This window comes from Carcharhinus amblyrhynchos, chromosome 9, assembly GCF_965287045.1.
Source record: "Carcharhinus amblyrhynchos chromosome 9, sCarAmb.v2.hapA, whole genome shotgun sequence".
NCBI classification, from domain to species: domain Eukaryota; kingdom Metazoa; phylum Chordata; class Chondrichthyes; order Carcharhiniformes; family Carcharhinidae; genus Carcharhinus; species Carcharhinus amblyrhynchos.
In genome coordinates this window covers 110,916,994-110,943,817 of record NC_137332.1, presented here as the reverse complement: position 1 = coordinate 110,943,817, position 26,824 = coordinate 110,916,994, and the positions used below count along the sequence as shown (strand labels likewise).

The 26,824-nt window shown below is 42.1% G+C and overlaps 1 protein-coding gene across 7 annotated transcripts in view; it reads right to left on the bottom strand.

The window, feature by feature from the left end:
- Window positions 1-26,824, bottom strand: part of prrc2a (proline-rich coiled-coil 2A) — a 127,018-nt gene that overhangs the window by 89,827 nt on the left and 10,367 nt on the right. For 6 of the 7 annotated variants that reach the window (XM_080196394.1, XM_080196396.1, XM_080196399.1 and 3 more), the window contains exon 2: window positions 1,228-1,403. In XM_080196394.1, coding sequence (XP_080052520.1) covers window positions 1,228-1,342 — 115 coding nt within the window. In that variant the 5' untranslated portion in view covers window positions 1,343-1,403. The remainder of the gene's footprint in view (window positions 1-1,227; window positions 1,404-26,824) is intronic. The other variant, XM_080196395.1, reaches the window with a different exon arrangement.

The window sequence follows — 26,824 nt, the reverse complement described above, 5'->3', positions numbered from 1 at the left end:
AGTGACCAGAGGTAGTAGTAGAGGTGGGTACAATTTTGTCTCTTAAAAAGCACTTAGATAGTTATATGGGTAAGATGGGTATAGAGGGATATGGGCCAAAATGCAGGCAAATTGGGATGAGTCTAGGGGTTTTAAAAAAAAAGGGCAGCATGGACAAGTTGGGCCAAAAGGCCTGTTTCCATGCTATAAACCTCTATGACCTCTTTTGACACTGCTTAAAAAAGCTCTTTGTCCAGGTTTTAGGTCATACATCCCAACATCTCCTCATCTGGCTCAAGGTCAAAAGTCCTGTTATTCTACAACATTAAAAAAAGGTGCTATGCAAGTGCAATATTTAGCAGTTAGTGTAGCATCTATAATCACAACTGGCTCAAGCAGTGGGAAAAAAGAAAGCTTGTCTGGCAGACATCACTTGACTATGTGAATGTGTGGTTCTGCTGCAATACACTTCACGGTCAGCAACTCCAGGAACACGTAGGGGTTTAGAATGCTAGTTTTCCCCTATAGAGGACAACACCAATACTTGAAATGAATCGAGTGACAAAACTATTAACCAGTTGGATGATTTGATTGCAGTCTGTGCCAAAAGTAAACATATGTGCAGTTTTGGTCGCCGCACTTACGCAAGGATATTTTGGCCTTGTAGGGTGTGCAGAGGAGGTTTACTAGGCTGATACCAGAGTTGAGGGGGTTGAGCTATGAGGAGAGGCTGAATAAACTAGGCTTGTACTCGTTAGAGTTTAGAAGAATGAGGGGAGATCTCATTGAGACATACAAGATGATGAATGGGATGGATAGGATAGAGTTGGAGAGACTCCTCCCGCTCAAAGGACAGTAGGACTAGGGGGCACAGCCTCAAGATAAGGGGGGGGGGGGCGGGTTTAGAATGGTGTTGAGGAGGAACTTCTTCACTCAAACGGTGGTGAATCTCTGGAATTCTCTGCCTGTTGAAGTGGTGGAGGCTGCCTTGCTAAATATTTTTAAGACGCGGGTTGATGGGTTTTTGATAAGCGAGGGGATTAAGGGTTATGGGGAGAGGGCGGGAATGTGGAACTGAGCCACGACAGATCAGCCATGATCTTATTGAATGGCGGGGCAGGCTCGAAGGCCTACTCCTGCTCCTATTTCTTATGTTCTTATGAATACAAAAAAGATGATGGGTAGCATCAAGTCTGTACAGGTTTTCATTAAAAAAAAAATCACATAGCAATCTCCCTCTTGGATTACCTGTGGGTTTCTGGGTTTCTAAGGACTTTCCTTTGTAAGTATCAAACAGATTGAGTGACGAGTACTTGGTTTTTCCATCCTTTCCCTTTGCAGTTTGCCCCAAACGATCTGACATCTCGCTGGAAGGTCATTGAGTACGGTGGTTCCTTTAGGCACCCCTTGAAACGTGCCTCCTTCTAAATGAAAAATAAAAGAATTTATATTCCGCTCTGCTGCCAAGAGATTAGCTGTAAACATTCACTTTCTTGTCAACAATATTCAGTTAGGCATAGCAACGGTTCAGTGCTTAAAACAAGAATGATACAAGGAAGATACCAGATTAAATTCCAAGGCTGTGTCGAGTTACCTGGCCTCAGCCAGCTGGGCAGGAATACTCAGATTACAGCTGCTTATGTTATGGAAAAGGAAGAAAAAAAAACAGCAGGACCACTGACCTCTGGCCAATGATTCCTTCCAGCAAGTGTGGATTAGGTAAGGGTTGACCACCTGACTATTACCACTACTCTTGCCTTTGGGTATCTAGTCTGCCAACACTCAAGCCTCAGGCATGAGCAACCACAGAGACGTATTTGGCCCACTGTGAACAACAACCGAGGGCTTGGATACCGACGATGAAAGCCATTTAGATTATTGAAGTGACGTTTCATAATTTTAGGTCACACACTAAAGTCCAGGTGTTTTATTCATAAACTGATGCTTGCGTCCCCAATTGCCATCTTAACCAGTGATAACCATAAGGAATTACCAAAAGGGCCAAACAGCCCTCCAATTATTCTCTCGGATAAGATGGTCTCTTATTTATACCAACCCACATTGAAATTGTCTCCAATCCTATATTTAATTTTGCAAGTAGATTCAGTGCAAATTCTTGATGCTTTATTCTGCACTTCTTGATACAAGAGAAGCAAACTGTTTTTACACAAAACCTACATTTAATAAAGCATTTTTCAATAAGCCAAAATTCTCAATGCCTGAGCATTACGACTGACACGCCACCTGAATTTATTAAATATTATTTACAACAGAAACAAATCACTAGTTAGTCTTTGCAATAGCTTTCCCAGTAACATAATTTACTCAAATTTTTGCATACTTCAGAATACGCTTGCAGTCAGCCTACCCCTTCAGTCTACATTGCTTCCGTGACTGCCAAGTGCAAAATATGGCCTAGAAGACTCTGTGCAATTCTAGCTGATAACTCAGCTTCATCTGAGGAAGAACCATGTCTAATTTCAATCTTGTGCTTCCTCTGCCACATATCTGCTGATATAACACCTTATCAGAAATTGATAACACGCACTTAATTAGAATGTTGTTTCAGGAAATCATGCATTTTGGGTGGAAAGGGGGTGGGGGGAGGAAATCGAGTAGCAAGTAAAATCAAGCCTTGCTGATGGAAAGGAGGAGAAATGACTGGCTACTAATGGACAGTTTGGGAAGCATGTATTCATAGACCCTGAGCGCTGAATGGATAGTAATGCTCACATACAATCCAAAACATACCTACCTATGGAGTATTTTGTCTCTTAATATGAATTACTTCTAGTATATAAGTGTGACAGATTCCCGATTGGTTTCGGAAGTTACATTTCCCAAAGTCCAATAGTAGCATTCCTATTACTTGCCCAGATGAGATCAGCCAAGGCATGGATTGAAACTCCCCAATTTGTTTTGTGAAGCTTGCTTGCCAAGTTGGTGTGCAGGTGGCTCAAATTGTCAGCAGTGGAAAATACTGTTCCCAATATCTGCCCAAACCTACCAGAGGGTCAAACAGCTTGTTGTAAGAGGATTACCAAACAGGTGTTGTGCTTTTATACATTTCCACATTTTTGTCTCCATTTACCTCTCGACAGATAAATATATTCTGGTAAACGAAAGGGACAATTTTGCCAACTAATTCAAGTCAGAATGAGCCTTATCCAGAGGAACAAAAGTCTGTTCATTATAATGCCAATACTACTTTTCAGGATTTGAGATCAAAAATTCCAGCCTCAGTCCAGAAACCTTTCAATGTGCAGGTTAGGTAAATGGTCATGCTAAATTGCCCTTCTGTGCCAGGATCTGTGGATTAGCAGGGTAACTATGTGGGTGGTTACAGGGATAGGGCCAGGGTCGGTTTGTCGAAGATTTGGTGTAGACTCAATAGACCACATGGCGTCCTTCTGCACTGCAAGGAACTTTATGAAAATCTAAAATAACATTAAAATGCAGCACAGTGGAAACCTGGTACTATCACAGATTCTATTGTTCCGATTAAATGCTTTGACAAAACTGCTTTCCGATGCTTATGGATGCTTGACATACTATGATGCTAATACAAAGAACAGCAGGCCATTCTTTCACTCTGGCCAATATTCTCCTTCCCTGAAGAGCGTCAACTGCCCACTTATAGTTAGATCTTAAGGGCACAATTGCTTAAATATTAATGCATTCCCAAAGCACTTACAATGAGTTATTTGTAAACATTTGAGAGAAATGTTAGTGTATACAAGTCTTTGCTTGCAGGACTGATCATTAGGAGTGGGGTATGTAGCTTTACAGTTAAACAACATGGGGGCTTACACTCAACCCAAGAGATACAAATCAGCAACCAAAACTTGTATACTGGTCATGCTTCAAATTGTGCAGATGGATCTCACCAACACCAAAATAATTATGCATCTGGGCAGCATGATGGCACAGTGGTTGGCACTACTGCCTCAGCACCAGGGATCCCTGTTCAATTCTGGTTTGGGTCACTCACTGTCTGCGCAGAATCTGCACATTCCCATGTCTGTGTGGGTTTCCACCAGGTGCTCTGGTTTTCTCCCTCAGTCCAAAAGACAAGCTGGTTAGAGGTGCATTGCCAAGCTAAATTCTCCCTCAGCATGCCAAGGTGTGGGGGATTTTTGCAGTAACTTCATTGCAGTGTTAATGTAGCCAACTTGTGACATGAATAAACTTTAAAAACCTCCCCTTCAAATATTGAATCTATTTTAAAAATCTGAAACTGTTTAGGACATAACTATGAACACAGTTAGATGAATATTTGTACAAATGTAGAATAAAGTGACTTGACTCCAGGCAATGTTTCCAATCACCATGACACACACATGCAGCTTTATAAAGTGGTGTGGGTTAGGTGATGCCCATTTGCAATTACAGGTATGCCCAAAAACTCTCATCTTATGGAAAGCACCTGTATTGTCACGTGCAATTTCACAAATGAAACGTAGGATGACCTGGATCTTAGGACTAGATTCTAAAAGGTGTGTTTACGTTACCAATTTGTGGTTTGTGGCCCACTCTCCCTCTCTGCTTCAGGAGCAGGAGCTGGGTCCTGGCATGTCAGGCTGTGCAAAACAGAATCAATGTGCTCTCCTGTGAGAAACAGCCATCGTAACAGCAAATTTGCATGGTGACAATTTCCAAAATCCCGACTCATTTAAACTATAAAGGCTGGGTAACTGAGGGAAAACGGCATCCTTCTGTACAGCTGCATTTCCCAGAGTGTAATAAAATCTTTAAGTAGATCACAGTCTCTGAAAGCAGGTGCACTGCTCTCCTTTTGCGGTTATGCAAGTCCTGGCAGTGTCAGTGGCATACAATTGGCTCAGGCAGAAGAGTATCCCTCAGAAACAGAGTCACGAAGAACCAATATACACCAGTGAACTGCGTCAAAAATGTATGCAGCCGGGGTGTTTAATGCTTTCACTTGCATGGATTTACAGTGATTTTTGACAGCCATAACAGCAGCATCATTTCTACAACCTCAAAAGGGCTGTACAATTCAATCTTGAAGTGGTAGGAAAAGCCTCAAAGCTGCTGACCTGAATAAAAAAAATTAGTGAATCTGCTGCCCGATCCCAAATAATTTGAACAGCCTTTGGTGATTGGTTAATCTTACTGTTGAAGTGAAGGTAGGCAATACGTTTTTCTACTTTAATCCCCAGTATTCGCCATCAAGTGAGCTTGGACATCAAAACATTGTTCAAGATGGACAATATGAGCAAAGCAACATTTATTGAGAGCTTTCAAGGCAGGACCAACAAGAACTAGGCTGCGTAGGAGTAGCAGGTTCCCTTTGCAGAAGGACAGTGAACTTGCTGGGTTTAAAAATCAGCTTTATGTCAAGTCTCAATGTAACGATAATATGCTTTTAAAGAATATATTTTTAGTCATGTTTCTTTGCAAGTTTTTCAAGCAGCTCTGAGCATTTTATTTTGGCACCCAGAAGTCTATAGCTGCTGACCTCTAATTGTTACTGCAGCAATATAGTGGCCATCAAATTTATTCTTAATATGGCCTAATACAGTGTCTTGGGGTTTTATAATCCTTCGGACTTGCTGGGTGGAGCATGATTGACAGGTCAGCTGCTACCTGGGGGCAATTCCCCCCCTGATAAAAGAGTTCAGGTTTTAGTCTAACTGTTGTTAGAAGCTAGCAGAAGACAGTCTGTTTCTGTCTCTTTTTCTCTCTCCCCAGAAATATACTGGGAGTTTCAGGGTTGGGAAGCCTCAGTTTTAATCCAACATTCAAAGGACCAATTCACAGCATAGAACATAGAACATTAGAACATAGAACATTACAGCGCAGAACAGGCCCTTCGGCCCACGATGTTGCGCCGACCAGCTTTTAAAAAAAACAACACTAACCCACTAATCTAAACCAATCCCATTTCGTCCATAAACCTATCCACAGATCTCTTAAACGCAGGTGTTAAAAATTGTGCCAAGTCGAGAAAGGGATGTATGTTTGTGGAGTGCTGTTTGACTCGAAACATGAAAGTTAACTGGCTAAGGTTTATACTGTATCATATTTAATTCTTGCAATTGATAAAAGTTATGCTAAATCTTATTATTGTATTCTTAAATAAACTGTTTGATAAAAGCTTCCCTATGGGTCACTTCAATCATACCTGGAGGGAAAACCCTTATGCTCACCCATACCAAACTCAAATGTAAAAACTTAAAAGTCTAGGCTATCTTTATAAAACACCTTGGGAGTTTCTGGCATATTTATCAAATTCAATATTATATAGGATTAGAATTGATCACTGGTAATTGAATGATCTAGACTTGCACTTTTTAAACTGGGTGTTATCTTATTCTTGGACACCTAAAGTTGAAAAGAGATTCCTCATTATGCGAGTACCCATGCTCGGCATTCTGAAGATCTCAAACAAAATGTGCAATATCAAATTATAGGCAGTTCCTTGTGCTGGTAATTTTCACTCCCTTCTTAAATCACTCAGCTGGATTAGAGTTCAAGGACCATGTTGCAACTTTGACTCACCTTCTCCTCAACCCCTCCTAAAAAGAGGAATCAGTCATCCCCACACTACCCACCCATCCCTCCGACTGAAGGCAAGCCTATTTAAAACTTCACTTCTGAAGCTGCATTCTCAAAATGTACCTTCAGTAGGTTCGCAATATTGAAATGTCATGCCAGAGCTTATTACCTATAATACATCGGGTCATTGACAACTGATGTACTCCTGTTAAAACCGACCTGGCTGGTAAACTTTTGTAGTTTATCCTGTACAACACAAGTTGCCCAATAGAGCTGCCATTCTGGGATCACAATTATACTGTATTTCATTAGTATGTGAAGTCAGCCTAATTGCAAATTTCTTTCAACAACAATTCAAATATTTTAATTCCCACAATTAAAAAAAGGTCCAATTTTCAAGATCACAAGGCAATTATGGATGAGGAATGCTGTTTGCTACATTTATACTTACCATACTACACTGATTTAGTTTTAAAATATTCAGTGAGCAGGCCAGAGAGTTTAAGTCATTTTTCTGTACTGCTGCTGCGATGTCACTTCAGCAACATTGAGTTATCAACACAAATGGGCATCTATAGCTTCCCTTACCAAATAGTTCCAAAGAAGTCATAACGTTTCTAACTAGAAACCACGTATTGGACATGACAAAGCAGAGAATCAGGGTAGTACCAAGACAACGTCAAGGAATCACCAAAATAAAAAAGTTCCGTTAATGGCATTGACTTTACCATTACGGTGGAAAGACTCCTTTAAGATGTCCTATAGTACAAGAGGTGTAATGTACTAATGAATTCTGTTGAACATTCTTGCCTGATGTAATACACATGAAGCAGTTTTCAATAATCCACTACGAAGTCCCGGTAATCTTCCAATGATTCTGTTAAATATTTAGATGTGTACACAAAAAGCATATCCCCAATAAGGTTCATGGTTGGAAGCACCACCATTTGGCTTCTTCTTCATATAATTCTCAGAATCATGCTGGTACACGAGTATGGCCAACTTTGTGCACACTTCCTTCATATGCTTACTTATAGACAAATTCAAGTGTTGAGCACATTAAAGACGGAAGTGGAAAGATTTTTGGGGTACTAAGGGAATCAAGGAATATGGAGACAGGGAAGGAAATCGGTGGAATTCAGGTCAAAGGTCAGCTATGATCTTACAGAATGGGCTGTATGGCCTATGCCTGCTCCTGCAACTTCTTAAAGCCTTTCTAAATTATGGATATATAAAGGGAGTGTAGATTTGAAGTCAGAAATTTCATCGCAAGGGTCTACAATAAACCATTTAAGTTCCACCAAACAAGTACCATGTATTATTTGTTAGCGATAGGAATCAACATAATTAGTCACAAAGCTGTATTGAGGACTCTGCTGCAGCAGACATCTTTCAAGTGACCGAAAAGGCAAGAGCCTAATGAGTCAAGAGTCAATTCACAAAACAAATAGACTGGAGATCGTGGCCATTTAAGCACAGGGAGAGCATTAAGTATGTGTGCAGAGAGGATCAGTTAGGACAATTATTTCATACAAACTTTCCCCAAGAAATGTTGAGATCTTCCAAGCTGTGTAAACGATCCCAACATAAATTATACCACATCAGAGATGCTAAATGAGCTAAGCTTGGCTCACGAGGATTGTTCACTTGAATGTGGTTCCAGAAGCTCAGATAGCAGAAGTTTCTACAAATATATAAAATGAAAGAGAGTGGCAAAAGTAAACATTGGTCCGAGTAGGGGGATGTAATAATTGGAAATGAGAAAATGGCTGAGGCATTGAACAGGTATTGTGTGTCGGTCTTCACAGTGGAAGACGCAAATAAATGCCAAAAATTGATGACAGGAAGGCTATGGCAGATGAGAACCTATCACCACAAAAGAGGTAGTAATGCGCAAGTTAATGGGGCTAAAAGGTAGACAAGTTTCCTGGTCCTGATGGAATGCATCCCGGCGTACTAAAAGAGATGGCGGGAGAAATAGCAAATGCACTAGTGGTAATTTGCCAAAATTCCCTGGACTCCGGAGTGGTTCCCACAGATTGGAAAACAGCAAATGTGACGCCACTGTTTAAAACAGGAGGTAGACAAAAGGCAGGTAACTATAGGCCAGTTAGCTTAACTTTTGTAGTAGGGAAAATGATAGATTCAAATCATCAAGGAACAAATAGTGAGACATCTGGTTATAAATTGTCCCAGTGGTAAGACACAGCATGGGTTCATGAAGGGCAGGTCACATTTGACTAATTTTGTGGAATTCTTTGAGAACATTACATATGCAGTGGACAATGGGGAATCTGTGGATGTGGTGTATCTGGATTTCCAGAAGGCATTTGACAAGGTGCCGCGCCAAAGACTGCTACATAAGGTAACGGTGCACAGTGTTACAGGTATTGTGTTAGCATGGATAGAAGATTGATTAACTAATAGAAAGCAAAGATTGGGGGTAAATGGTGTTTTTCTGGTGGGGATCAGTTACTAGTGGTGTGCCTCAGGGATCAGTGTTGGGACCGCAATTGTTTATGATTTGTGTAGATGATTTGGGGTTGGGGACCAAGTGTAGTGTCAAAATTCGCAGATGACACTAAGATGGGTGGAACAGCAAAGTGTGCAGAGGATGCTGAAAGTCTGGCAGATAGAGTACAATGTCGGTAAATGTGAGGTCATCCACTTTGGTCGGAAAAACAACAAAATGGACTATTATTTAAATAGTAAAAAACTGCAGCATGCCGCTGTCCAGAGGGACCTGGGTGTCCTTGTGCAGGAATCTCAAGGAGTTGGTTTGCAGATGCAGCAGATAACTAAGGCGGCAAATGGAGTTTTGTCCTTCATTGCTAGAGGGTTGGAGTTTAAAAAGAGTGAGATTATGTTGCAGTTGTATAAGGTGCTGGCGAAGCCACACCTGGAGTATTGTGTACAGCTTTGGTCTCCTTAGAGAAAGGATATACTGGCACCAGAGTGGGTGCAGAGGAGATTCACTCAGTTGATTCTGGAGATGAGAGGGTTAGTTTATGAGGGGAGACTGAATAGACTGGAGCTATACTCATTGGAATTCAGAAGAATAAGGGGAAATCTTACAGAAACATAAGATCATGAAGGGAGTAGATAAGATAGAAGCAGGGAAATTGTTTCCACTGGCAGCTGAACATAGAACAAGGGGGCATAGCCTCAAACCAAGGGGAAGCAGATTTAGGACTGAGTTAAGGAGGAACCTCTTCACACAAAGGGTTGTGAATCTGTGGAATTCCCTGCCCAATGAAGCAGTTGAAGCTACCTCATTGAATGTTTTTAAGGCAAGGATAGACAAATTTTCGAACAGTAAAGGAAGAAGGGTTACGGTGAGCAGGTGGGCAAGTTGACCTGAATCCACAAAAAGATCAGCCACGATCTTATTGAATGGCAGAGCAGGCTCAAGGGGCCAGGTGGCCTATTCCTGCTCCTGGTTCTTATGTTCTTATTATGAAAGCTGCCAGTTCTCGAGGAGCGGTACCCAGAGGAGAGAAAATCTGCGTGCATTCACACACACACCGAGATTGCATCTCCCTCAGTACAGCTATCACTGCACATCAACAGGGTGGAATACCTGAATGAACATCTCACCATACAAAAACTGACTATCATAATTCAAGGCTCACAGCACCTATAAATGTTTGAGAGATTTTATAAGCTTAAACACAAAATGAATCTTGTTGAGTGGTAACCATCCTGTCACTGGAATGGCAAAATAGCCTGACAACGGAGATGTAAATGAACAACAAACCTAGAAGTACAATAGATTTCACTCTTCCAAACATGGGTGAGGTCTAGAGAAACTGTGGTGAAGGTTGGGTGGTTGGCTATATGTTTCTCAGTGATTATAATAAAGCAGTGAGAGCAACTTAACACTCAGAACTCCATATTGAAGTATTTTGGGTTCAATGCACCATAGACAAGATTGCCAGTATGTTATACTGGTCTACAGATAATACACCCCCAGATACCAATTATATCCCTGTCTGCGTAATAGAGTGCTATTATGTATCTCATGTCACAGCAAACAGAAAATCAAAGCATGCTGGCTACAGGAGAAATGACTGTAAAATTAACTAAATGAAAGAGCATGAGCTGACACTAAAAAGCAACATGATATTTACAACACAGTAGCATTGTTAATCAAAGACGGCTTCAGAGTCCTGATATAAAAGGCAGTGGATAGTGATATGGAATTGGTTTGGGTTCATTTGCAAGGGAAGGGTGGGAGTACTCCATAAGACGCCCAAAATGTGACCTCTCAAAAATCAGAGCATAAATGGATTTGAAGGGAACGTTTGAAGGGAACTACAATTATTTTATGAGATTTTAATCTGCATATTGATCAGACAAACCAAACCAGCAAGGTAACATAGATGAGTTTGTGGGGTGCATCCGGAATTGCTTTTTAAAAGTAGTACATTGTAGAACCTACCCAGGAATGGGCAATTTTAGATTTTGGTTTGTGTAAAGGATTAATAAGGGATCTTATGGTTAAGGATCCCCTAGGGGGTAGGGGCCACAATATGATTGAATTCCAGTTTAAGGGCAAATGCCCATAGGTCCATACCTAGTGTCTTCAACTTAAGTAAGGGTAAATATGATACGAGGGAGGAGTTGTCTAAGATGAACTGGATAAACAAGCTAAGGTGGAGATCAGTATATGAACTGCAGCAGATATTCAAACAGCTGGTCCAAAATACTTACACAGGAGTTGATCCCAATCAAAAAGAGGGATTCCATGAGATAGAGGGAAAATCCACAGTTAAGAAAGGAGGTCAAGGGTAACGTTAAATTGAAAAGCAGGATACACAAAGTGGCAAGGGTTAGTGGTAGACTAGAGGACTAGGCAATGTTTAGGATCCAGCAAAGACTAAAAAGTCCAGAAGAGAGGAGAAAATGAATTTGAAGAGAAAACTTGCATGCAACATACAAACAGTAAGAGTTTCTATGGATATACAAGTAGGAAGTGCGCGGCTAAGGGACTTCTGATGAAGGCTGATGAATCAGCCTGTTGTCCCATTGTTTAAGAAGGGGAACAGAGACTTCCCCGGGAATTATAGACCGGTGAGTCTCACTTCTGTTGTGGGCAAGGTTTTAGAAAAAATTATTAGGGAGAGGATTTATAGTTATTTGGAGAGTAATGAATTGATTGGAGATAGTCAGCATGGTTTCGTGGCGGGTATCGTGCCTTACTAACCTTATTGAGTTTTTTGAGAAAGTGACCAAAGAGGTGGATGGGGGTAAGGCAGTGGACATGGTGTATATGGATTTTAGTAAGGCATTTGATAAGGTTCACCATGGTAGGCTTCTGCAGAAAATGCAGATGTATGGGATTGGGGGTGATCTAGGGAATTGGATCAGGAATTGGCTAGCGGATAGGAGACAGAGGGTGGTGGTTGATGGTAAATATTCATCATGGAGGTCGGTTACGAGTGGTGTGCCTCAGGGATCTGTTTTGGGGCCACTGCTGTTTGTAATTTTTATTAATGATCTGGATGAGGGTATAGTTGGGTGGATTAATAAATTTGCTGATGACACCAAAGTCGGAGGTGTGGTAGACAGTGAGGAAGGGTGTCATAGTTTGCAGGAAGACTTAGACAGGTTGCAGAGCTGGGCCGAGAGGTGGCGGATGGAGTTTAATGCGGAGAAGTGTGAGGTAATTCACTTTGGTAGGAATAACAGATGTGTCGAGTATAGGGCTAACGGGAGGACTTTGAATAGTGTGGATGAGCAGAGGGATCTAGGTGTATGTGTACATAGATCCCTGAAAGTTGGGAATCAAGTAGATAAGGTTGTTAAGAAGGCATACGGTGTCTTGGCGTTTATTGGTAGGGGGATTGAATTTAGGAGTCGCAGCGTTATGTTGCAACTGTACACAACTCTGGTGCGGCCACACTTGGAGTACTGTGTGCAGTTCTGGTCCCCACATTACAGGAAGGATGTGGAGGCTTTGGAGGGGGTGCAGAGGAGGTTTACCAGGATGTTGCCTGGTATGGAGGGGAGGTCCTATGAGGAGAGGCTGAGGGATTTGGGGTTGTTTTCGCTGGAAAGAAGGCGGCTAAGAGGGGATCTTATTGAAACATATAAGATGATTAGAGGTTTAGATAGGGTGGATAGTGATAGCCTTTTTCCTCTGATGGAGAAATCTAGCACGAGGGGGCATGGCTTTAAATTAAGGGGGGGTAGTTATAGGACGGATGTCAGGGGTAGGTTCTTTACCCAGAGGGTGGTGAGGGATTGGAATGCCCTGCCTGCTGCAGTTGTAAATGCGCCTAGTTTGGGGGCGTTTAAGAGATCCGTGGATAGGTTTATGGACGAAAAGGGATTGGTTTAGGTTAGTGGGTCATTGTTTTGTAACTGGTCGGCGCAACATCGTGGGCCGAAGGGCCTGTTCTGCGCTGTAATGTTCTATGTTCTATGAATTGATAAAGAAATGGCGGATATGCTAAATAACTTTTTGCATCAGCCTTCATCATGGGAGACATTGCAAATACCTCCAAAATATCAGATGGACAGTTAGAACTTACAAAAATCCCAATTACAAGGGGTAAAATATCAGAGAAACTCAAGGGGCTAAAGGCAGACAAGTCACCAGGACCTGATAACTGCATGCTAGGATTTTAATGGAAATGCAAAGATAGCAGACCCATTGCTTGAAATTTTTCATAACTCGCTAAATTTTGGGAGTGTATAGAAGATTGGAAAACAACAAGTGTGACTCCCTTGTTCTAAAAGGGAGAAAGACAGAAGGAAACCATAGGCCAGTTAGTTTGGTATTTATTATTGGCAAAATGCTGGAATCAACAACTAAAGTGGGAATAGCTAATCATTTGGAAAATATAATCAAACCTGGCTTTTATAGAAGGCAAATCAACATGGTTTTATGGAAGGCAAATCACATTTAATAAATTTGCTTGAATTCTTTGAGGAAGTAACAGGAAGAGTAGATGAGGGGAACCTGTAGATGTAGTGTATTTAGATTTCCAAAATGCATTTGACAAGCTGCCGCATAAGAGGCTGGTGAATAAAGCAAAAGCCCATGCAATTGGAGGAAACGTGTTTGCATTGATTAAAAATTGTCTGTCACGTAGAAAACAGGATTGGAATAAATGCGTCCTTTTCAAAGTGGAAATATGTAATGAGTGGCATACAGCAAGGATCAGTTCTTGGCTCATAATTGTTCAGTATTTACATTAAATGACATGAAAGACAAGAATGCCAAGGTTTCCAAATTTGCCGATGATACAAAGATAGGATACGTTGTGATCAGGATATTGTAATTCTGCAATGGGATATAGATAGACTGGGTGAAAACCTGGCAAATAAGGTTTAATGTGAGGAAGTGAGAGGTGACACACTTGGATAAGAGGAATCAAAAGGCAGATTATCTGGATATTTGTCACAGAACAGAAGGAAACATCTTACAATATTACTACACTGAGCTATCCGTAATTTTTATGATAAGTGACCCACTGGAAACCTGTGGCCCAGTGCGATCTGAACTTTAACTCCAGCAGCAAAGAAAGAAATGGAATCTATCACAGATGCTGTTGGTTCTGCCAACACAATTCTGGAATAAAGAAAAGGGGGGGGGGGGGGGGGGGGCTAAAGATGTCACAAAAAAAATTGAAAGCCAGTCACAGCTGCTTTACCAAAGTTTAAAGTCCAGCCTGCCAAAGGCAGTAACTGAGTTTTGTTTAACATCTTAAATGGCAAGTGTACTGCTAATTGGAGAACTAAGCTGGATATTTCATACTGGATATCAAGGTGGCACAGTGGTTAGCACTGCTGCCTCTGTGCCAGGGACTCGGGTTCGATTCCTGCTTGGGTCACTGTCTGTGCGGAGTCTGCACATTCTCCCCATACCTTCATGGGTTTCCCCCCTCAGCCCAAAGGACATACTGGTTAGGTGAAGTGACTAGGCTAAATTCTCCCTCGGTGAACAGGTGCTGGAGTGTGACGACTAGGGGATTTTCGCAATAACTTCATTGCAGCGTTAAGACTACTAGTGACACTAACAAACTTCAGCATCAGGTCACGCATTCAAACCCCCAGTCTATGATGCATTTGGAATGGAGCCAGCGCTAACTAGCAGTAGAAACTCAGGGGAAGCAATGATTGTCAGCTAGATTTCTCCACTTCTATTTACTGCCTCCCAGAGTGTGGGGACATGGGCACCAGTAAAGGGCACTAAAATAAAAATCAAGTTTGGTCATCACAATCACCATGCATGGGTTATTAACTTTGAGGGATGTGACTGAAGAAGGCCACTCAGTTAAGATATAGAAGTTGCTTGGCTTCCAGGGGGTCCCTTTCCCAGCTAAAACAAAACCACTCACTTGTTCCCTGTATCGAATTAAATGCTCTCAGGTTGGAGCAAGACACGGGTGCCCTCAAACTGGAAAAAAAATATTAGCAGCCCTAATCAATTCTGATTCAGATCAACAGTTGGATCAGAAAGCTTGTTGGTGTGTGAACAGCTGATGAGGACAGGGGTCAGCTGAGCTGTGATGCTATCCAGTGGATGAACAAGCTGCCAAGTCTCAGCACACAAACAAAGACTTGGAGCATCCAGCAGCCAAATAATTGCTCTTGTGCACGAGTGAGCATTTTGGGAATTTGGCAACAGAAAATGGAGAGGAAAACTAACAGCTGTTGACCCTGGAAGCGCTGTACTTCACCAGGATCATCTATTGCTCAGCTTTTCCACAATCTCCACTTCTTCCATTTTCTCACGTTTCCTTAAGCCTCATCATGCTTCAGCTATTCACATTTCTTTCCAGTATCTGACTAGTGCATCTGCTACATCACCCAACCCATCATGTGACTGACACTCCCTTGTAATACTTACTCATTTTCCTCGATCCCATTTTCTTGTTTAAACTTGTTTCAAATGTGAACTCTATTCTCAGTAAATGCTGAATAAACAGCAACTCTTCTACAATCTCCAGCAACCCAAAAGTCTCCAAGATATTTATGCTCCTTTACAGCCCTACTTTTAATTGCTACACCATTGGTTGCTGTACCTTCAGTTGTCTAGGACTCGAAGCTCTGGAGTTGCCTTCTGACACTTATCCACCTCACTTTCTTCCTTTAAGACTCAGTCAAACCTACCTCTTTGAACTCTTTCATGGCACTTCATCTGATCTAATACCTCATGTGGCTAGGTATATTGTAATGCTCATGTAAAGCACCTTAGGACATGATATCACATTAAAGATATCATATACAAAAATGACTGTTGTTCTGATGATTCCCCACTGCCCAGCCATAAACTTGCATCTTCCCATAGTTTCCACTTATGCCTGCTCAGCTCGTTTTTGCTCTGTCAGCCTTATTCCTACTAAATTATTGGCCATTCAACTTCCTCTCTGGTACTGATGCTAGCCAATATTGTTACTGGTTTGCTTTCAAGTGTTGTCCCTCCTCCCTTCAAATCTGCCATCATCAGCGAGACATGGGGGGGGGGGTGAATTATATTGTTATTTGTGCAAGTAAAGATAGCTGTGTCTGTGTGTTCAGAGTTAAACAGGGAGGTTACTAGAGATAAAGATTAAGAGGTGAAAGGTTAAATGTATTTGTAATGAGAGATTATGGTGAATTTTAGTTGCAAGTAAAACAAAGTCGATGCAAAATTTGCATTGAGATACAAGTGAGGAAATTGTTTTTCAGCTGTTGAATTTTCAACAGAAGTTCAGAGGTGACCAGGAATATTTGCACCTTGCAGAGGACCCAGGAGTGAATACAGTGAGATATAAAAATTAGACAGGTAAAATGTAATAATTGGAAGCACCACAGTGGTTAGCATTGTTGCCTCAGTGCCAGGGACTCAGTGATCCAAGCCAGGAATTGAACCTGTGTGGAGTTTGCAATGTTCTCATCGCGTCTGTGTGTGTTTCCTCCAGGTGCTCTGGTTTCTTCCCACAGTCCAAAGACGTGTGGGTTAGGTTGACTGGTTATGCTAAATTGACCCTCAGGTGTCCCAGCATGTGTGGGGTAAATGTGTGAGGTTACGGGGATAGAGCCTTCTTAGGATTGTTGATGCAGACTCGATGGGCCGAATGACCTCTCTGTACTGTTGGGATTCTATTATTCTAGGTGTTCAAGGGCAATGGAACTTGATATGAAAGAGGGAAAACATATTTAAGGGAGGACATTTAAACTGAGCAGGTGCGGGTGTGTTGGTGGAAGAAAACAGAACACAGCTCAGAGAATCAGCTTCTGTGTGTATGAGCTGCTGTCATGGCCTCAGTGTTTTTTTAGGAAGCAGGTTGTTTCTGAACTCTTTGGGATTCCACGTCAAGAGTGTAAGTGCCTGAGAAGTTGCGAGGTGTACCTTTATTGAAGTGACAATGGTTCTTGGATTTGGGTAATGCTGCTGGATTAAGGGGTTTCTGCCAAGCAGGTAGTTCAACTATGTAAAAAGCAAATTACTGCAGATGCAGGAATCTGAAACAAAAACAGAAAAAGGTGGAAAATCTCAGCAGGTGGAGAGAAAATAGAGCTAATGGTTTCTGAGAGAAGGTCATCCAGACTCAAAATGTTGGCTCTATTCTCTCTCCACAGATGCTGTCAGACCTGCTGAGATCTTGCACCATTTTATGCTTGTTTTTGTACTTTTGACCAAGTAGGCTTTTTCAGAGTTGATGTACAAGACTGTTTTAACTGTGTAACTTTAATTTTTTTTAATTCTAAAGGCTTTTACTGGAGTTCTATGCTGTTGAGGTCAGTAGCTCTTCACACAAAAAAATGTTTACGATTGAGGCTGACCTTACTCTGGGGTTTGGCCAGCTGAACAATAACATCTACTGTGAACAAAACATCATCCCTCTCCTCAAAAATCCAATCTGTGACTTCCCCATCATCTTTGCAAGCCATCTTCAACAGTCCTTGCGTGTTGCTGCCACACAAATCCGTGCCCATCTTTTCACAACTGTCTCCAATAAGGTTTCTACCTTGGCAATAGAATCAAAACAGCTCTTAGCAAAGTCATGAATTGCATCCTCTGTGACAGTGACAAAGGAAAATGACCCCATCACATCCTGTCTGTAGGTATTGACACAGTTGACCAAACCTTCCTTTTCAATCACTTCATCTTCATCCAGCAGGGTGGGATTGTTCTGCGTTCCAATACAATCTATCCAAGTGTAACCAGAGAACAGACAATGCCACACACACACACACCTCATCAATATGCTCACACACACCCCACCTCCAAGTTCTCATCTACATGCTCCCTGCTGACATTATCCAAAATCATACACACAGACTGCAACTCCGTGCCACCATCACCACCTCTCTCAATCCTTTCAGTATTTCTAAACGATCAGACCGCTTTTTAAACTGTCAGAACTGAATGAGCAGAAATTTTCAACTAAATACTGGGAAAAACGAATTCAATCTCTTTAGTAAAAGCTTCAAACTTCATTTCCCAGTAACTGACTTCCTGGAACTCTGGGCTGAAGCAGTCAGTTTCCAACTTCTATGACATATTTAAACTGGCAGTTTCTGACCACACATCTGCACCAAAGAACAAAGTACAGCACAGGAACAGGGCCTTTGGCCTTCCAAGCCTGTGTCAATCATGATGCCCTAATTAAAAACCTTTTGCCCTTACTCAGTCTGTATCCCTCCCTCCTTCATGTAACCATTCAGATGCCTCTTAAAACGTTGATAATGTGCTTGTTTCATCACCTCCTCTGGCAACTAGTTCCAGGCACCCACCACACTCCACATGAAAAATTACCCCTGCACATCTTCCTTAAACTTGCCCCCTTTCACCTTGAGCCTGTGTCCCCTTGTAATTGACACTTCTACCCCTGGAATAAGCCTCTGACTATCCACCCTGTCTATGCTTCTCAATTTTGTCGACCTCTATCACATCTCCCCTCAGCCTTCAGACTTTCTAGTAAAAACAATCCTAGTTAGTTCAACCCCTCCTCAAAGCCAACACTCGAGAACAGGCAACATCCTGGGTGAACCTTCTTTGCGCACTCTCTCCAAAACTTGTACATCCTTCTGATAGTGCAGTGACTAAAACAGCACACAATGCTCCAAATGCAGCCTAACCAATTTTTATATAGCTGTAACACGATTTCCCAACTCCTGTACTTAATGCTCCAACTGATGAAGGCATGCATGCCATGTGCCTCCTTTATTACCTTGGCCACTAGCATTGCCACTTTTAGGGAACTATGGACCTGCATGCCTAGATCCCTCTGTATGTTATTGTTCCAAAATGCATCATCTTGCATTTGTCCAGATTGAACTCCATCTGCCATTTCTGTGCCCAAGTCTCCAATTTATCTGTATCCCGTTATATCCTCTGACAATCCGCAGCACTGTCAGCAACTCTACCAATCTTTGCGTCATCCGCAAACTTACTAATCAAATGACCCACGCTGAGGTATATATAAACACGATCTGGAGGACAAACAAAAGAGGCCCCAGCGCTGATCCCTGCGGACCACCACAAGCTACAGATTTCCATTCTGAAAAGCACCCTTCCACTGCTGCTCGCTGTCTTCTACAACCAAGCCAGTTCTGTATCCACCTAGCCAGCTCATCCCAAATCCCATGAGATCCTAGTTTTTGTACCAGTCTACCACGTGGGACCTTGTCAAACACCTTAAAGTTCATATAAATTACATCCACAGCCCAGCTCTCATCAAATTTTCTTTGTCACTCAGACCATTTGTACCTATCATTGTAATATCGCCAGACCCACCTCAGCTCACCTGCTGCTGAAACCCTCATTTACACTTGACACCTTTAAACTTGATTATCCCAATACACTGCTAGCTGGACGCCCACCTTCTATCCTTCATAAACCAGAGGTCAGCTAAGTCTCTGCTTCTTCATGCCAAGTCTTCCAAGGTATCTGTTTTTCCAATTTGGACCTTTTCAACATCTTTGTTAAATCACTCTGGCAACTAAGTTTTTCAGCTGCCTGGGATCTAAACTTGGGAATTCTCTCGCTAAACCTCCCCAGTTCTTTCATCCTTTAAAATACTCTAAGACCTATCTTGGATTGTTGGTCACGTGCTCTTGTATCTCATGTGGCTTAGTGCCAATATTTTTTGGTAATGCTTCACTGAACTGCCGTGGGTAAATTTTGCCACATTTAAAGATGCTGAGTAAATGCAATTGCTGTTACTGAAAAGCTGTAATAAAATACAGCACCAATCTTAAAACCAACCAAGCCTGAGACTTTACTCAATGCAATTCAATCTGTACAACACTTCAACATTCACATGGAGGGTTTAACTAGTCTAATGCAAAAAAAAAGCCATGTTGATGTTTCACTAGCTTCACTTGACACAATGCATTCATTCTTTAAATGGGTTTGAGGGAAGACTGTAGTGCAGGATGATTGAAAACCAAAAAGGAGGGGCAGGGCGGAGGAGAATCAGAGCAGCAGTGCTTTAAATCAGGACTAACACACTCTTATCATCAAATGGCATTCACAATGAACCAGCCAGAGATCCACTGGTGCAGATGAGTAAAGATTATATGACATTCTACCATGGTATCACAGACAGGTCCTTCGCCCAATCCTGTTTTCATCTCCACAACCCAGAGAAATCCTACTTACCTGTTCACTTTCCATACCCTTCCAAATTTATTCTTCTCCTTTATAATCTGTGGAAATCATGAATCACCATTTGCTTTGTAACACTGCACAAATCTTTAGGACCCCTGTAAAATACTTAGCTGCTAGTGAATATGGTTACCCAGTTTGAGGCATGCAACCAATGACATACACAACTGATTACTCCATTTTAATGAGGACATCTTGCTTGTAATACAAAAACATACATCAGGTAATACACATAGGAACAAATTTTGCTTAGGAGCAATTATGAAGTGCTTTGGGAAACTTTATTACACTTAAAGGCAATGTATGTCAGCCAACCCAAATATAGTTTATTGCAGACAAGTGTGAGGTATTGCACTTTGGAAGGACAAACCAAGGTAGAACATACAAGGTAAATGGTAGGACACTGAAGAGTGCAGTAGAGGAGGGATCTGGGAATACAGAAACATAATTCCTAAAAGTGGCATCACAGGTAGATAGGATCATAAAGAGTACTTTTGGTACACTGGCCTTTATAAATCAAAGTATTGAGTTTAAGAGTTGGAATGTTATGGTGAGGTTGTAAAAGACATTGGTGAGGCTGAATTTAGAGTATTGCGGGCAGTTTTAGTCATCTAATTACAGGAAAGATATTAATAAAGGTTGAAAGAGTGCAGAGATGGTTTACAAGGATGTTGCCAGGACTTGAGAAACTGGGTTACAGAGAAAGGTCGAACAGGTTAGGACTTTATCCCCTGGAGCATAGAAGAATGAGGGGAGATTTGATAGAAGTGTATGAAATTATGATGGGTATATATAGAGTGAATGCAAGCAGGCTTTTTCCACTGAGGCGAGGGGAGAAAAAAAAACCAGAGGACATGGGTTAAGGGTGAAAAGTTTAAAGGGAATACTGGGGTGGGGGGGATTGGTTCTTCATACAGAGTGTTGGGAGTGTGGAATGAGCTGCCAGATGAAGCGGTAAATGCAGGCTCACGTTTGACATTTAAGAAAAACTTGTACAGGTACATGGGGTGAGCGCGAGAGAGATTCTCTCTCTCTCTCACACTCTGTCTCTGTGTGTCTCTCTCACACACACACACACACACACACACACAGAGAGAGAGAGAGAGACAGAGACAGAGTGTGAGAGAGAGAGAGAGAGAGAGAGAGAGAGAGAGAGAGAGAGAGAGAGAGAGAGAGAGAGAGAGAGATTCTCTCTCTCTCACACTCTGTCTCTGTGTCACACACACACACACACACACACACACACACACACACACACACACACACACACACACACACACACACACAGAGAGAGAGACACACACAGAGTGTGAGAGAGAGAGACAGAGACAGAGTGTGAGAGAGAGAGAGACAGAAGTGTGAAGGGACATGGCCGAGGTGCAGGTCAGTGGGACTAGGCAGAAAAATGGTTTGGCACAGCCAAGAAGGACCAAAAGGCCTGTTTCTGTGCTGTAGTGTTCTATGGTTCTATAAAGCCTTGTCCTATTAGCCAATCCTCTTCCCAGCAAGATTATGAAGTGACTTTGGTGGCGAGTAGTTTTAAATCACACCATCTTTAATTGCTTACAAGTTTAATAGGATTACGCCTCACAGACACAAGGCGGCAGATATCTTATTCTGTGCAATCAGCAAAAGAGGAAAACAGTACAGGAGGACAACCATACGTAGGACCCTACTATGGAGGTAAAATACTGCAGGTGCTGGAATCTGAAACAAAAAACAGAAAATATTGGAAAAATCTCAGAGCTGACCAAGGGTCATCCAGTCTCAAAATGTTGGCGCTATGCTCTCTCCAGAGCTGCTGAGGTTTTCCAGCATTTTCTGTTGTTATACACAGAATCCCTTTGGTGCAGGAAGAGGTCATTTCGCACATCAGGTCTGCACAAACTCTCCAGAAGAGCATTACATTGAACCACCCTATCCACGCACACTTACCATAGCTCATCCACCTAGCCCAGAAATCTTTGGGCACCAAGGGGCAATTCAGCATGGCCAATTTACCCAACCTTCATGTCTTTGGACTGAAGAACTGAGAAGGATAATTGCGCATAGGACAAGAGTTAGTGAGGGAAGGCTAGACCCATTCATGCACCTTGTCTGGTCTAAAATTACAGTCAGGGTAAACAGCTCACAGCAGTAAGAATAAATGTTAGAGTCTACTGGAACTTGCACTGAAGTAGTCAGCAAAACATCAAACTGTAGCATGCAACTTTTCATTCTACATGTAGTCGCTCCCAGTTTTACTGAGCGAGCCAACAACAGTTTAACAGACACAAGGGAAACACCCAAATCCTGGATTCAGCTCCAAGAACTGGAAAGTCTCAGGATTTCTTTGAAGGACAACTTGAGTTGTGACAAATGCACACGTACAAGATGGTAAATGGCAAAGATAAATTGATCAGACGGTAAAGTCAAACTGTAAATGCAAGAGGGTGTAGAAAAATAAGTTTTTATAGAGCACTTTGCAAAAATTCACAGCGCTCAAACTATTTGAAGTATGGCACTAGTGCATGGCTAGGTCCCATAAACAACAGTAATTACATAAATCTGTTTTTAGGAGTTGTTAGTTTATGGGATAAATGCTGGCCCGGATACTGGAAGATTTTCCCACTTTTTCTTCAAACACCACGTCATCCAAGAGTTCTGATTTAACACCTTCTTTGAAAAAAAATCAGTGCCTCAAAAGTACGGTAACATTGCTTGGTTAAGCAGTAATGTCCTGTGGTCTTGGTCCTGCCCAAGACCGCAAGAAGCACAAACAATCATGAAAGTAGCCTAGTCCACCACGCAAACCATCCTCCCATCCATTGACTCTGTCTACGCTTCCTGCTGCCTCAGCAAAGCAGCCAATGTAATCAAAAACCCCACACACCTTGGACATACTCTCTTCCACCTTCTTCTGTCGGAGAAAAGATACAAAGTCTGAAGTCACATACCAACTGACTAAGAACAGTTTCTTCCTCACAAAATCCATCAGACTTTTGAATGGGCCTACCTCGCATTAAGTTGATCTTTCTCTACATTCTAGTTATGACTGATATTCTGCACTCTCATTTCCTTCTCTATGAATGGAATGTGTTGACTGTATAGCATGCAAGAAACAATATTTTTCACTGTGTACTAATTCACGTGACAATAATAAATCAAATACAGGCCTGGATTACACGCTCAAACCTCAGGAATGGAGTTTAGTACTACAACTTTCTAGTGCTGAGCCAAGGTTGCCACGAAAATAATTCGAGCAAGGCTGATCTGGGACAATCCTTGCCCAAGAGCAAACCCTGCTGAACTTGCTGCCAGATCGTCAGGTAGAACCACGGCCCAGATGTCACACTCTTACCTGTCAGAAAGTTGCAATTTCAAGTCCCAGTCCAGACATTAGAGAACAAAATCTAGGATCACAATCCAGTGGAAGGAATGGGAGCACCATATTTTGAACGAGTTGTCCCTCCAGGTCAACAAAAAGAGATTGTCACACTATTTCAGAGTGCTCAGGCCAAAATGCATCTTTCAACAAAATGACTAAAACACAGATTGTTGTCATTTATCACATTGCTGTTTAAGAATTTGATGATTGGCCAGAAACTGAACAGGACCAGCCATACAAATATTGTGGTTCCAAGAGCAGGTCAGAGGCTGTGACTATTGTGGCAAATAATTCATCTCCTGATGCCCCAAAGCCTGTTTATCATTTACAAGGCACAAATCAGGGATGTAACAGAAAACTTGCCTGGACAAGTGCAGCTGTAACAACACTCAAGAACCTTGACACCATCCAGGACAAAACAGCCCACCTGACTGACACCCCATCCAATGACACACAGTTTAACAAAGCACCATCTACAAAATGCACTGTAACAACCAAATCTCCTTTGGGAGCACCTTGCAATTTCTACCATCTAGAAAAAACATAAGGGCAGCAGATACATGGGAACATCGCCATCTGCAAGTTCATCTTCAAGCTGCATATAATCCTGCCTTGGAAATATAATAACTGTTCCTTCACTGTTGCTGGATCAGAAATATTGAAAAACTTTTCTAAACAGCAGTGTGGACGTACCTCCATTAGATGGGCTGCAGCAGTTCAAAAATGAAGCACACTGCCACCTTCTCATTATTGACTTTGGGCTGAGCTTGTGACTATGTAAATTCAAGTCTTTAGGATACAATGATGGGGACTTTCAGGTGTGCTTTCTGGTTGAAAGAGGCAGATTGCTGAATGGTCTTCTTCAACACTAGCTTGTGACAACGCAAGCCTTTGGGCTTTCTGCACGTTGCCACATAGACCAAGCAATAGCTTTATTGTGCAGGGAGGTTGACCACCCACCTCCATAAATTTTCCACTCCAAACACAGGCGACTCATCCTGGTTTTCTGCCTATTGGAGCTTGTGCTGTCGATCTCATCCTGCAGTGCCTCTTAAACTCACAATCACAAACCCTAATACTGCAGGGATGGCGGAGGATGAAAGGATTCAGTTCCAACACAAGAGCTGGATGTGGGAAGGAACAGCAACCTGTGAAAGGTGACAGGTAAGGGGAGGGGGGGGGGGGGGGCACATAGAACATAGAACACTACAGCACAAACAGGCCCTTCGGCCCACAAGTTGCGCCGATCACATCATCACCTACCAACCTACAGACCTATCTATAACCCTCAATCTCATTAAACCCCATATACTCATCCAGAAGTCTTTTAAAAGACCCCAGCGAGTTCGCCTCCACCACCACTGACGGCAGCCGATTCCATTCACTCACCACCCTCTGAGTGAAAAACTTACCCCTAACATCACTTCTGAACCTCCCTCCCCGCACCTTAAATCTGTGTCCTCTCGTAGCGACCATTTCAACCCGGGGAAATAGCCTCTGAGAGTCCACCCTATCTATTCCTCTCAACATTTTGTAAACTTCTATCAGGTCGCCTCTCAACCTTCGTCTCTCCAGGGAAAAGAGTCCCAGCTCCCTCAACCTAACTTCATAAGGCATGCCTCCCAGTCCAGGCAACATCCGTGTAAATCTCCTCTGTAAATCTCCTCATATCAAACCTTAGGTTTTAAGTAAGGAACTATGTACATGACAGAGTTGGGAGAGGCTGGTTTAGTAATCCAGATTCAAATCCCATGGCAGATGGTGAAATCTGAATTAAAAATCTTGCATCAAAAAAGTCTAATGGAACCATTGTCAATTGTAGTAAAAACCCATCTGGTTCACTAATGTTCCTTTTGGGAAGGAAATCTGCCATCCTGGCCTATGAAACAAAGCAGTACAGCACAGGGACAGGTCCTTGGCCCACGGAGGACAGGGCCAACATATGACGTCTTCCTAAACTACAGGCCTTCTGCCTCTACCAGGTCCATTTCCTTCTATTCACGTATCTGTCAAGATGCCTCAAACATTATTGTATCTGCTTTTACTCACTCACCACCCTGTGTAAAGAACTTGCCTCTCACATCTCCTTTAAAAACTTTTCCCCTTTAACCTTAAATCTGTCACCCAGTAACTGACATTTCTACCCTAGTAAAAAGATTCCAACTATCCATGCCTCTCATAATGACTCCAGATCCATAGAAATGTGGTCGATTCTTAACTCCCCCCCCTCAAACAGCAATAAATGCTGGCCCAGCCAGCAATGCCCACACCCCACGAATGAATGAATAAAAACGTTACCTTCAAAACGCAAGGATATAAATGAGCCAGAGAGGCAGTTAAGTGCACAGACTTCATGCAGCAAATCACAAACTAAGATATCAAGTCCTTCAAGCATTTCAAACTTGCAGTTGCATAGTATTGCACAAACTTGCAGTTGCACAGAAAAATTCTCTAGCCAAGGATAAATGACCGCTGTTAATTCCTACCACAGCTCACCAGCTAGGAGCAGAACAAATTTCATTTATCTGGTGCATTTAAATTTATAAAAGCAGGAGATCAAGCCATCAGCTTCCAAATGATCACACCAGATCATGTCTGCACACTGCAAAGCCAATTCTCGTACTCCACTTCCAGATATTATCCTGAATATTCACAGGTGGAAGGTTTTACAGCTATTTTCAACCATAGCTATTATACTGGTGATTGTGGAAAGACAATGCCATAATGCAAAACTTCAGCTGTCTGCTAGTGCACAAGGAAAATAAGTTATTGGAAAAAAACAGGACGCCAGCAGTCCACTTACCCATTGACATCAAACAGCAGACAACAGTAATAGCCATTCTCTACTTTTGTCACTCCAAGTTTCAACTGGATAGAACAACCAAGCAAGCATCCCAGTTTAATACTGATCTGCCACGCAAGGCCAGTGCTCCGACCTGGGTTAATGGTCGGTTTGCTGTTTCAAGTTAATATGTTCCAAAATTAACAGATGCTCATTATGCTGTCCCTTCGCACACGTGAAGATTTTTGCGAAAGGTGTTTACAAATCTGTCAGTTGAGATATAAATGCATCATGATTCCCCCCATTACATTAGGGGGAGGATGTTGCCTCGTGGAATATAGAATACGCAATATAAAATGTCAACTCCAATAACTTTTAAATACAAATCAATTCTCCCAATGCCTCTCCTGAATGTGTCAACTTAAGCCAAGATACAAGCTCCTCAGGTGACAGATGATCTCAGTACCTTAAGCTAATTGGTCATTCTTCTTGCGAGCTAAACAGCACAGGAGGACTATTTGAACAACTTCTTCCCTGCTGCCAGACTTTGAGTGGACCCATCATATAT